The 14,237-nt window shown below is 38.5% G+C and overlaps 1 protein-coding gene across 1 annotated transcript in view; it reads right to left on the bottom strand.

The window, feature by feature from the left end:
* Positions 1–8,094, bottom strand: part of ACE (angiotensin I converting enzyme) — a 29,175-nt gene extending 21,081 nt beyond the window's left edge. The window contains exons 1-2 of the mRNA XM_072414618.1: positions 7,589–8,094; positions 660–827 (exon numbers count right to left, since the gene is read on the bottom strand). Coding sequence (XP_072270719.1) covers positions 660–827; positions 7,589–7,801 — 381 coding nt within the window. The 5' untranslated portion in view covers positions 7,802–8,094. The remainder of the gene's footprint in view (positions 1–659; positions 828–7,588) is intronic.
* Positions 8,095–14,237: the final 6,143 nt, after the last annotated feature.

Raw genomic sequence — 14,237 nt, 5'->3', positions numbered from 1 at the left:
AGGCACTTTAAGCTGCCCCTATTTATTGCTGGCATGTGCCACCCATGCCTGCAGAGTATGATTCCAACCTTTTAAAGTGCCCCCATTAGATCCCAAATGCCCAAAGCTTTCCAATAAGACTATTTTCATCCCAGAAAAACAAATCTTGCGATAGCATATGCCCTACCCTGCTAAATCCTACAATGCATTTCAAGTACATTTCAATTGGGTGCCAAAATGCCTGCAATGGGTTATGAAATATGGTATCTCCTGAAAACCCAAAAGCTGCTTAGAAAAATATTTGGGCATTGTTGGATACAGTAGAGGCATATTGAAGATTGTAAACATGATATGTATTCACCACTGGGCGCTGGTCAATAAATTTGTTTTAAAACTAACTCTATGCTCAAAATTTGGTCTTTTTCCGAATTGTTTTTTTATGACTATCAGAGCATTCTTGTCCCAGTAACATAAACGATAGAACTACAGGAAATATAAGGAATGCAAGATTATGTAATGTGCCTGTACCTAAATAAAAATGTAAATGATTTTGCATTAAAAGAAAAAAAAAAAAAACATCTTTTAGCAGCCATAATACAAGAAATGTTCATTTAAAGGGTGTAAGAGAGACAAATAGAAAGTAGTACAGCTGGGTTCAGTAGATGTAAATAAGTTCTCACCTCTGTACGAGCTGTAAGGTTCAGGTTAGAAGCACCCAAGGTCCAAATAGAATTAATGATTTTCTTGAGCTGTTCATCTGTAAAGTTTTTATATGTTTCGGTGAAAAGTTCCTTGGCTTTATGTCCCCATACCTCATTGAACGCCTGTTCTTCTAGGGAGGCAGTAATCTTAAGAAGTCAGAAAACAAGGAAGTAACATTAATGGGCTGTGAAATGCAAACTTTTAAAGTGTTCAGGTACACTGTAACATCTGTAATTGTATCTCAATGCAACTCATTGTCAACTTCTGCAGCCGATAGTAATACAGACACACACACACACACACACACACACACTACAGAACTGGCTATGCAAACATTTGAGTACACATCAGTAGGCACAAGCTGTTCATAGTCAAATATCTTCTTATATGTCATACAGAAGAAAGCTGCACTCACTAAATAGCTCTTTTATATATTAAAAAATGGTGAAAATATGAACCCCTGATGCATTTCACACAAGTGTGGTAAATAAAAGTGCAGTCAATAAAAGTTATAATATTTCTTTATTTGAAAACAGCATAGCCAAGTCATACTGGTAGTAGCCCAACTGGTATCCAAACAAATTAGTTTTGTTAGAATATGGTAGGGGCATAAGACTAATCTCCGCAGGGACTAATTTGAATAGGTCAGAGTTTATTTGGGGCAGATACTAAAGTGAATGCTTTCTGTAAATTGCTGGTTTGTCTGTATTTTCTTTGTTTAATGGCACAGACTTTACAGAAAATTCCAAATTCTGAAAAAACATTTTGCCTTATTTAGTTACCCACTGGGGCCTTAATCATTTTCAACATAAAAGTACATCTTTTACCTAAAGTGCTTCCCAACTTCACTGCACGTTTTCTCAACAATGCTCAATGCATAATTGTTTGTAGTTGTTTTTGAAGATACTCCTATCTACATAGGGTTGTAGATGTTGTTACTTTCTTGTGTCAATATATATATATATATATCACACACAAAAACAACAACTTTAATGCTGTGTGCTATTATTTATATTGTAGTTTATCTTTGGAAAATATTTCAGATAACTAAACCTTTTGGTGTTCTAAATCACAATGAAAGCCGATTATTGATTTTTCTAATCTCCTTGGTTTACAGTTTATTCAACAGAAAAAGCGGTAAAGGATTTGCAAAAGGAAAGTGCCCTTATTTCCTGTTTGACAGCGTGATTCTGGGAAGGAGAAGTATGGCCACAGGAGAAGCTGTCAAAGATGGTAATTTGCATAGACATTTGAAAACACTCATGCTGAATTGTACTGCATATTCCCTGACACACACACACACACACACACACATACAAGAAAGCTGGTATTGTTAAGCCTGAAGCACTTTGTAGTGTTACAGCTTTCTTTTTAAAAGAAAATAAAAATATTTTTAAGTTTACAAATATATATAAATATATATATTTATATTTTATTTACACATTTTTGGTTACTATACTAAATATTTACCAACGCAAATTTATGGTGTGTTTCCATGCTGCTAAGTTTTCTACTAAGGAGGGACAACTGCTTGACTTTCTAATAAAGCCCAGCACTGCCTGCTCATATTTAGACTTTCTTTACAGAGAATCAACAAGGATTTGTGAGCTAGGGAATCTACCCTTTGCACAGGCTATTCCCAGCAAAGCAGTATATAATTAAAATAAACAAAAACATACAAAAAATGTCCTGTAGCCCATAGTGTACCACCAGACACAAGGCTTAGACTAGAGAGGCAATGCAATTAGACTTTATTAACTTAATATTCTATGTAGAGATCATGTTTACTCCACTCCCAACATTTTTGAAAAAAGCATTTTGGGGATTTTTTTCCTCACTTTATGTCAAATTTCTTCAATGGAGCACAAACAAAAACAAATTATTTATCAAAGAGAAGTTTATCTGTTACCCAGATCTACAAAAAAAAAGGTGTCCGTTGTCCTCTATATAAAAAGCAGTGAATCTGATATTAGATTCTCTGGTGGGGAATCATTTATTGCCATTAAAACACATGGATCTCCAACAGAGGATGTTCCAATAAATGTTTACCGCTTTATACATAGATTCATTGCTTTTCACATGGACCTAGAATTGAGGTTTTTGGTTTTCAGGTATACAATTAAAGAAAGACTGTACATTTGGAGGTCAGGGTTGGGGATGACAGACAATGACTAGAAATTGCAGAATGGGAAGTCAGCAATGGCAGCCTCCATGTTTCTCTGAAGGAAAGTCTCCTAAAAATGCTGCTTTGTAGCGGACACATTATTGTAAGCAATTCGTCTAATCGATTAGCAATTTAACTGCTGATTTTAGTAGCCACATTAAGTTACGTAAAATCATAAATATAGTTTAGGCCTCAGAGTACTGTTAAGCCCTTATTTTGAAAAGGAGCCTATCATGGCTATGATCCAAGACACGCCTAGACAATCTAAACTAAAAAAGGAAAAAGTATTATGATGTCTTGGCTCTTTAACTTTACCAAGATTTAGGAGATGTTCTAGAGTTTGTGAAGCTATTTTATTAATCTTTTATTAGCAGCACCGTTGTTTACAGACATCCATAATCTGGCCCCAAAGACAGTCAGTCTCCATCACAGTCCTATCACTACTCCAACAGCACCGCTCTCTCTCCCGTTCAATTAGTATTTAATCGCCACTGGTTCTGCTGATTACAGCTCGTTAGCTTGCAACTCAGGAAAATCAGCTTGTTTTCATTTTTTCAGGGTTGTTTGTTTTTGTTGCTTGTCCCACTTCTTGTACAGCTGGATATATTGTATGCATTTAAAGCCTAATTGCTTTCTTTATCTGTTTAAACATTTGTCTTGACAGACACGTTGGGAATGCATATCAGCGCCGTACAGAATGTATGTCACAACAGCTTATAATCACACTCTATACTACTACTTCTGCCTAAATGTGAATTCAGTTCTTGACGAGAAGTAAGAAAGTTAGGAAAAATACATGCATTAAAATTGGTATTGTTCTACAGAAAAGGCCAATCATGTATACCTCTAAAAAGGGCTTTAATATTACTCATGGATTGGATAATATTTAATGCCACAAACTGGAGCTTGTCAAAATGAAATGTTTAAAAATAGAGGTATGGTGACTAAATATTCCCATCCATTGATGTGGAAAAATACTACTAGCTGTCATTTTTGAGTTTTCTTAGGCCTACAACGGCAGCTCACAGGTTTCTGTGTGCAATCAGACATATGTGACATGCAGTCTCTAACAGCGGCGGGATACATAGTCTGCTCAGTGTACCATAAATGCAGTAAGAATGCAGGGCTGATGCACATAAGCGTTTACTGTACGCAGCCTCCCTCCAGGCGTGCTGCAGTATGTTTCTTTATGGTTCAACAGATCATACAGTAACTATTCTTTAAATAAAGAAAGACCCAACAACAACCGTGCTAAAGAGGGCCTTCCAAGAAAATTGCATCTAAAATTGCATATGCAACCCAGCTGTTTACTTCTTCATATATATGTCCTGGAATTTGAACTAAATCCCATGCTTCCACCTCATGCCTGGCGCTGGATGCCATTCTGCCATTTTACAGTGCCAGTAAAAGGGCAGACCTCTGACCGGCAGATATTTGAGTCCCCCACTGATACTAAAGAGAAATACTTGTTTGAGCCATGTTGACCATTTGCCTTTGTCTACATATTTGGGTGTTTAGGAATTTCAATTTCTGAAGTTAGGAGTTATGGTCTATGGCCTGAGCTAATTGAAGGCATGTTACCTTAACCTTGTAACATGTAGAGTGGTTAAGTAGGCTGGGGAATTCAGTGCGCAAAAGATCAGGGACAGTGAATTTGAACTCTGAGGTGCGTTTACCTTTGCAGCAAGTTCTTGGACTTGAATTAGGCATAATACATGAAAGCCAAATTGTTTGGGGGTTCAACTGATAGAGTGAGCTAATCATAACAGATATGTGGGAAGGGGTCAAAGAACAACTACAGTCCTCAAGAGTTGAATCAACTCACCAATACTGATATATCTAATTTTTAGGTGAAGGTGGGCAGAAAAAAAAGCATTAAGGCCTCTTTCCGATGAAAGGCAGTGCAACGCAGTTTCAAAAGTGCGCTTGACATAATGTTTGCAACGCAAGGACACCAGACATTGCATAGAAAGCAATGTCTGCTGCTCCCACTGTGTTGTGTTGCAATGCCTTTGTATGCAATGCTGTCTGTTTTTCTGTGCTGCTCATCAATGTAATGAGCAGGTTCACTGGTGGCTAGTGACAGTGAATTGTAGTGTGATGCACTTTCCATAGTGAGAACAAAGTAGAAAATGGATGGGCTTGAACCAATCCTTACAATGATGTCTTTGCGGATATAAACACAAATTTAGTATGTGTAACCTCAATAATGGAATAAAAAAAAAAAATGTAACCGCAGAGAAGAAATGCATACGGTTCCCTCCAGAAACTGAAAAAATTGTGTTCTTGTTTTATGATTCACTTTCCTTTTTTATACTGAAATGTAACTGCACCCTAGGCAATGTTTCAATTTCCTCTGTATTTACAAGTTATTTTGGTAATTCTCTGACACATCACAAAGCAGAGTACAGGAAACATAGATGCTTACTGTCAAAGTTTATCCAGATAAAGGATATTGGTTCATTAACTTCAACATTTTTTTTTTGTTTTTGTGGTGTGTGTATAACTAAATTGCCATTCTCCCATTTAGAGGAGACTGGTATCACTATAATATTAATTAAAGAAATATCTCTGCTTTCCAGAAGTATGTGGCCTGTTGAACGGGAAATATTACATTTGCATATAAGCTAAAATACAAATTGCTTTATGTGTAACTTAGAACTAAATGATCTGGGGATACAGCCTAGTACCCTTGCTCAATTACAAGGTTTTGTAAGACTGTTTATACAGAAGTACAATTCACTTCATGTAATGCAAATATATACAGTGTTGTGGAGCAAGAAATGTATGTGTACTTCATGACGTTTTAAAGAATCAGTGTTTCCCAAATCTGTCAGTGAATCAGAATCAGTGTTTCCCAAATCTCAAGTCTCACGGTCCGGTCTTTTTTTGAAGGAGAAAATCTACAAGTGAAGATTAACTTTACTTCTGAGACACAACTTGTGCAGATACCAAAAACACACAATTTGTGCATATGCGCTTACTAGCAGTAAATACATGGTGGAGGACAGTGAGCACAGGTTTGAGAAAAAACATACAGAATGGTCATGTTGTGGTCATATTTTCCTAACTGTTTTTCCATAGTTAGTTGCTTGAGATGGCAGTGACTTGTTAAGCCACAAAAGTATCCATGAGGCCAGTACATGACTGCCAGCCAACTATCTGCCAGTGTCGCCTCTCTTTCTCCTTCCGCTGCCCAAGCAAGAATCCTCGGCCAAGCTAAACATTCCTGTCTAGAGCTAAATGACGGGAGTGCTTGAAGGCAGTCAGCTCATGCCAATTAATAAAGAAAGAGGTAGATATCATTTTGTCTTAAGCTGAATAAGATACCTGCCTCTATGTATGCCTGGTCTTACCCAATGCAGACAATAGGTTCTAATATGGAAGATCATTTGCATTGCACTATGACGTGTTGAAAGACAAGTGTGTAAGAAGAAGTCTAATATTCTTTTTATAATATTTTTTAATATTGTCTTTTGATAGTTTTGTCCACCGACAAGTAGCAGCTGCTAACCTAAATACAAACCTTTAGCTTGAATACCAAGCTGTTCTTCATGTGGCCCATTCCAGAGCCACACAGCTTTTACAAAAAAAAAAAAAAATAGAAAAAAAAAAATTAGAGCCACATCCTACCCCTACTGTGTACCATTCCAATGTGTTCCTTCCGATGACTGAAACAAACGGTACTGGAAAGCCCACCTCCACCTTAAGTAGATACCATCTTTAGCAATGAACTCAACCAGGTGGGAATAAAAGTGAAGGCGTTTGGAGTGACCATGTCACTTATGAATTTGGAGGTGGTCTGTAAATTAAAAAATTAGTGGCCCAAGAGCACTGGGGGCTCTAGAAAAGCAAGTATCCTTTGGTTACTTTTACAGGGCTGGCCTTTTATAAAGGATTGTGTGGTGAGACACTTTAAAATAAATGTTTCTGGAGCAAGGACACACGAAAAGAAGACATCAAGTCTGAAAATGCTACTTCCCATTCTGCAAACTTTAATTAGTTGGCTGTCATGTTTGCCCTCTAGCTTCCATAAATTGAGTCACTTACCTCAACATGTAAAAACAGTAATGATATCTGACTTTACAGAAGTTTCAGGTCAAAGACTCAAATCTTCAGATGTGTAAGTATCCCAGCTTTGATCTGCTATATTTAGCCCAACATGGAAGAACTATTAAATTCAATTTGTGGCGTCCGGGAACCCCTGGTTACTATATCTACAGCTCACAGTACATTAGCTTGATGATCAGCGAGAAGAATCACATCATTACAGATTATCATTTATGGTTAGTTTTCTTAGAATCAGAAATTGCTGATTGCCCTAGGAACCTCTAGCAACATTTGGAGAAACCCTGGTTGTAAAAAGATCAAATAACTGTAGTCAGGTTTGTCTTGAAATGTGGTCATGCTGCTTTTGGCTACTCTCAAAGATTTTGTCCTTATAGCACTTATTTATTATAGCACTTATTTCTACCTTTAACCTGGGAGTCTTCCTCAACTTCTCCAAGGTTGGATTTGGATTCTAGCATTTGTCAGTACAGACCTATCTGACACATCCACTGGCTTATTCAATTCCATTACTTGTCAGTTTAGAAATAACAATCTTTTCCTAGCATTGTGAAAAATTGTAATGGGTTGTAGGCAACAATAGATTTTAAATTCAGAGAACAGCTGAAACATAAACATTTCCCAGACACGCTGTCACTATAGCTGAGGTTATTTGTGAGTCACTGGTGGGCTTACCTGCTGCTGAGAGTTGTGCTCTGTTATGTTGGTGTTGTAGGTCCAGCTGGCTTCCACACTCTTGTAGAAGATCAGTTCGGCTGTGCTGTTGAAGTCAGACACAAATCGCTGAGCCTCAGTCTCCGATGACCCATAGTTACCCGGCAGGTAGGAGCTGTCCAAGGCTAGAGTGCTACCCACCAGGAGCAGCCCTAGGAGCAGAGTCAGGACCATCTCAGCTCTCTGGCCACCTGGTGCTCCCAGATTCACCTTCGTCCCCCTCCCCCTGTGGTAAGAGCAAGAGAGTCACGGTGGAAAGGTCTTTATATAAATATAAAAAGGAGAAAGCCAGCCCTCTGGTGCTACCTCCTCATAGAGATAAGACACAGGCTGACCCTCTCCATGCTATAGCAATGTCACAGATCACAAGGATTCCAAAGTCCTTCAAACACCTCAGCCACCTTCTGACAAACGCTGCCTTCTTTCTTCTTCCTCACCAGCACAACTAGCAGCATCTTAACTCCTTCCCTGCAATCCCATGGTCTGCCGAGGAGACAAGGCACAGTCTTCTAGCACTCACTGCACTTCCAGCATTGCCCTCCGTCTCTGTGCACTGCCCCCTTTTACATAGCACTGTAAGTGTATATGCACTGCCCTCTTCCATATCCCCTCTGTGCAAATGTGATCTGCTACATGCACTGTCTGTACCTTTACACACTGCTTATACATCCTTCCTGTGCCCACACTGAACTGTACTGCATCAGCTGCCCTTATACAGGGTACAGATGGTGAATACAGTGCCCCTGTTTCACATGCTACAATGCATGCAGGGAATTGTGTTGTATTGGACTGGCCTCCCCCCACATTATTACATTTATTGTGCTGTCTATAAAGCTGAACTCCAGGCAGATCTAACAACATTTGATTTAGTTTCACATTCTTTAAAACAATTGCATTTATTTTTACATGCAACCAATCAATGTACCATAATCTGAATTACTATCAGCTATCTGTCATTGCATGCAATATTCAGACGGGCAAATCAAGTTCTACCGCTTGCACATGTGAGTGGATGAAAGAGTAGAACCGTTTAGTTATGGTTGTGTGGTTGTTTTATCTTCCAATCAGTTGGCTGTGGGCAGTAAGGAGACAACTTAATTCTAAAGCTATGTACAGACGCTTATATAAAGTCAGCATGGATGACAAATTCACAATGAATGAGTGTTCTTGCTGAACAATATCATAATCCATGATTCCATGCATATAACAAAGATACTTTGTTTACAGAAATGTGATCACCAAGTCATTGGGGATATGTCAATTGATCACTGGCTGCACATGTGTAGTTCTGCTTGCTTTAAGAATGATCGATATTCATCCAAATTAATCTGACTGAGAGGAACCACTACAGCCGTTTCCTTTCACTATGGGGAACAGGTTGGTGTAACAGCTCACCAAAGAACATCACAGCGCTGTCCATACAGTAATCATTCTACTGCTACTAGAGATGATCACTTTCAGAGAAAGTATTTTTTATGTTTGTATAGGGCTTAAAGTCACATTCTGCTACTAGTAACAGATCACCAGCGGGAGAATCAACAAGCAGCCCCATTCATTCACTTTACTTGAATTGCATAGTGCCTGGCTCAGGATGGAGTACCTCTATGACAACACGTAAGTGGTTTATTTGGGATTTGTGACAAGGATCTTTTTCAAATTAAAATACAATAGGTTGCATTAATGACAACTGGTGAAGCCTATGGCCATTACTTTATTGTAATACTCTAAACAAACCTATCATTGTTAGGTTTGTGGAATCATGCAAAACGTGTATCAAGCGGTCAACATAATGAGCTTCTATTTTGAGCCCTGTGTGCAATATGAGAACAATAAATCTAGTACTCTGACCAGGTTGTGGCCTATCCTGTTTGTGGCATGCCAGAAGAATCATTTTCAAATGTTTCATCAACTGTTTTCCCTGAGATCAGCTTTAAAAACTGCACTGAGGGACAAAAGTTTACCACACACAAGCAACATTTTTCATTTTCATTAGAATTCAGAAACTGTAGAGTTGTCACTATGACACAACCTCCATGGGAGGGTCAGATGGGGACATTTGCTTTTTTTTGCCCATGTGCAGAATTCCTCATAATGGCTCCAGTAATTGAGTCAGTGAAAGGAAAAAGACAAAATCACTGTACAGTCCTCAGATTTCTGTCGCTGGAAATGATCTTTTCTAGTCATTTCCAGTGAGAGAAGAATGAACAAATGCTGCATAGCTCGGATCAGTTCTATGGAGCAGGGAAGAGGGAGGACACTGATTGGCACCCCACTGCGTTCACCTCCATTGGAAAGTACAGTGGTCATCCCAGTTTTGTCATTCAGTGATTCACCAGGACAGAATGAAGAACAACATCTGGGTATTCCTGTAGACATGCTAGATTTCAGTATGAGCTCCTCACCAACATTCCTAGAACAACATTCTAGAATATGTACATAGCTTAAGGGTCTGAATGACTCCCAGGTAAGTAGCTAATTCAGGGAAAGGTTAGCATATATAGGTTAGCATATATGTTTCTCCTAGTAAAAGTTTGCTTTATCAGACCTTTTGTCATTCTATTTACACTACATGTAATTCATTTGATTACAAATATTTATTTATAACACCATACACATCACAGGACAATAATATTTTTAAAAAATCCTTAATCCCTGGGAAACTGTACTCCTTGTGCTTGCAGATGTAAACACTAGCTAGGGGGTTAGTATGTATGCGTGATCCAATCGTCACATTTGTGACTGGATTACATTTACCGAAGCATTAGGTTTTAAAATGTACAGCAAGGCTCTGCTAGTGCATAGTAATCCCATACAGAGTTAAAGAACTTTGATTTTTATGAAATACAATATATATACCTTGTCATATATAACAAATCAAATTGTACCAGGCACCACCAAAGATTGCCCTGAACTGCCATAGCCCTGGCATTCCACAGTTCCAAGATATGAATACAACCTTTATAAATTACCCAATCTGCAAGGCAATAAAAAATTAGATATACAGATAGATTAAATCCAATTTAACTACTGTGGCCCATAAAGGATCAATAGAAATATGCTGTAGATTTTTTGTTCCACAGATTTTCCTGACCTAGCTAATACACAAACCAAGTGGAAAACTCCATATTGGAGCATTAGTACAGGCCCAGTTTGCCCAGTATATATACTGAACTTGATAAACTTACCTGAACAGAGTTTGGTTAAATCACTCTAATTTATAACTTGTTACACTGGGTAAAAATGTATGTCCCTTATATCATCTTAGTGCTGTCCTAACATTAACAGCAAAGCTTTATCATCAGTCTCAGCAGCATGTAAAAGAAAAGGACTTCCTTGCCTGACTACCTGCATAAGAGCCGAGTCAATTAACTTGATTTGTCTGCTCATAATCTGAATTATCCCTTAAAGGGGAACTTTCATTAAGCTATCTTAAGGGCCTGTGCACATCAAAGCAATTTGCATAGAAATCTGGGACATGTTGGAAAAAATGCTTATGCGACAAGCATATTTTTTGTGGTATTTAATTTATTTTTTTCAGAATCAAATGCGTTTTCCACTGTATGCCCTATATAAAACACAGTTGTTTTTTTTACTGTTTTCCGGATAAATATTTAGCAAAAGCATTTTTTATGCAATCTTCAGAAACTGCCCAGTTTTCAGGCTGTCCTAGTTTTAAAAATATACAAGGGCTTGCCTGATTGGGTAGATTAGGGAGATCTTTGTGTTAAATAGTTTCTGTAAATCTAAAGGCAATTATTAAAGTCTGATTTCGGATACTTGTGAAGAATTCTTTAATACTAGGTACAGATAATAGAAGGGATTGTGCCTGAAGGCCTATGAAGCATATCATGGAATACCTTTGTGTTTAATACTCAACTGTAGCCTAAACTTTTACAGTTTACAGTCATGATAAAAAGTACACCTTATTTCATTTCTATAAAAGAAAAAAGTAATTTCGTTTTTAGAAGATTCTTATTTTTATACAATGTAACCTCCAGTTTTCTGTATGACGTTATAAGTGTGACATTATAAGTCACATAGTTATGGAGAGATTTAGCCCACTTTTCCTCAGAACATTGCTTCAGTTTATTGAGATTTGTCGGTATTCATTCATGTGCAGCTTTTAAAGTACTGCCAGAGTATTTCCATTGGATTAAGGTTCTGATATGCAACTTTTTACACTTGTAAAAGAGTGCACTTACTTTTTCACATGACTGTAAATAGAGTCAGAAAGCAAAAACAGGTATAGTAAAGTATTTGATCTCCCCAATGTGGTCTTCAAGATGACAAACCATATCTCTCTGTGTAGAAGCAGTGGCCTATCTGCAGCTGCATTCCCAGTACAATCATAAATCCTGGGGCCCTGGAGGCCCAGGGATTTAATCTTGGCTTTATCTTGAGTAAAAGTAACAAATCAACGACTGGCCCCTCTACAACTTTATCAACCTGTTACTTTGTCAGCCTCCCTGCCAGGCTAAGCATTGATTTATTAGTCATTCTATCTAGAATAAAGATCTGGAAAGTTGAGCATTACAGTTTTTGTTTTTTGAATCTCTAAAACAGTTACCTAACGCTTTTTTTTTAAAAATAGGGAATCAGACATTCCCTCAAAAATTCCCTCGTGGGAATCTTCCAGGTCTATGTGTTTTAAGGACAGTTATTGATTCCCACAAGGGAATGTTTGAGGGAATTTTAGATTCCTTGTTTAAAAAGTAGAGCCCCTAGAATCATTTAGAGGTACCAGAGTTAGTGGGAAGTGTTGTTATCAGTCCATGTTTGCTGCACACCTCAACACAAATCAGACAAATAATGAATGTTGAGTGGGCATCACCCCTCGTCCTGTGTTCATTTCTATTGAACAAAAAAAATGTTTTTTTTACCTCAAAGGCTGGGAAAGATAATCCACTAGCAATGCCGAGGTTCTAAGTTCAAAAGGAAACTATCTATTGTTAACATTTGTAGGTTTGTTATATTTCACATACTGGTCCAAAAACGTTACACTTGGGCTTTTAAAGGAAATCTGTGATGAGAAAAACAAGGAAGTTTTAGTAATGACTTCTAGTTGTACTTTTATAGTAAATCATCATCTAGTGCAGGGTTGTCGAACTCTGGCCTGCGGGCCAAAAACATCCTTTTTTCTGGCCCCCAAAGGAATCCTAAATATGAATTGCAGCTGGCCCGCTGCTGCATTGAAATAGCGCCGCTACTACAATTCCCGTCATCACTGGCGTCTATAGACCAGTGGCCTCTCTGCCTATGAGTGGGCCATCATTGCACTGTTTTATAGATGCAAGTATTGCCGGGAATTGTAGTAGCGGCATCACTCACGTCTATAGACCAGTGGCCTTTCTGTCTATGCGTGGCCCCACATTGGACTGTTTTATAGATGCAAGTAATGCCGGGAATTGTAGTAGCGGCATCACTTGCGTCTATAGACCAGTGGCCTCATTTAGACCCTTTTGGACTGTTTTATAGACGCAGGGAATTGTAGTAGCAGTGCTATTTCAGTTTCAAGTTTGGCCCGCGACTTTGTCTAAGTTTTTAATTTTAGCCCACTGTGTATTTGAGTTTGAGACCCGTGATCTAGTGCGTATAGTTTTAGTCCATAGTTGCGGTGAACCTCCTGCTACTTTGTGTGAAAATACCCCTCTTATAACACACACATCAGCAGTTGGAGTTCTGCAAGTTTGGAGGCAATTACAAAACTGCAAGCCTCAGAATTTGAAATGCTTTGATAAACCAACGCTAAGCAAGTGGGAAGGCTTTCTGGCCATTCCATTGAATAAAGGGCATTACTGCTGTTAACCTCTTGATAAACACCTGGAAGGCCATAAACAGTCAATGTACACTGACTTCCATGTGGCAGGTATAACTCCCAGTGTGAATCTTATTTGCCAGCTTGGAGGTGGCTGTACAAAATGGTATTATCATTCACACAGGCCTATGGCAGGATGAGTATGGTACATTTAATGAATACATTTTGACAGGCTTATTATACAAAAAGACATTTTAAAATTGAAATGTAAATATTCCTGTATAAACATAGTTAATTAAGAAGGAAGGAATGTTGTATTTTTATATTACAGAAGGCATGCAGATCAAGGCTGCTGGGAGGAGCTGTACTTAGCTTCCCAGAAAACATTACAGTTCCTTACTTCCTCCTCGCAAGAACTCTCAGACCTGCTAAAGGAAGTCTGCTGTCTCTGGGGGTTGTGTATATTAAATATATAGAAATTCCTAGGCAGGCTGGAGCTGCATGCAGAGGCTTCATAACTACACATGTATTGCTGAAATCCACTCAATGAAAAGGACAGGCAATGGGTTGGAGCAGGAAACATGCACAAGCCAGAAAATGAGCTGAGCGCTATCTGACTTGCTGCAACTTTTAACGCACACTGTGAGAAGTGCAGAGTGTACAGTTTTATTAGAGGAGATTGTACAAATGAGGACAAGATGGGAGTGCAGCCTGTTTAGAGGTGAAATGAGGTTCATGGTGTGTGCTGTGTGGTCAAAGCGGTCATGTACACTGAACTGTGTGGGAGCTGAGGGGTGGCGCCAGGTACATAGCACGCGGTCTGTGAGGGGAAAGGGGCGTGGTCATGTACACTGA

Source organism: Pyxicephalus adspersus, chromosome 6 (assembly GCF_032062135.1).
Source record: "Pyxicephalus adspersus chromosome 6, UCB_Pads_2.0, whole genome shotgun sequence".
NCBI classification, from domain to species: domain Eukaryota; kingdom Metazoa; phylum Chordata; class Amphibia; order Anura; family Pyxicephalidae; genus Pyxicephalus; species Pyxicephalus adspersus.
This window is presented reverse-complemented; position numbering and strand designations above follow the sequence as displayed.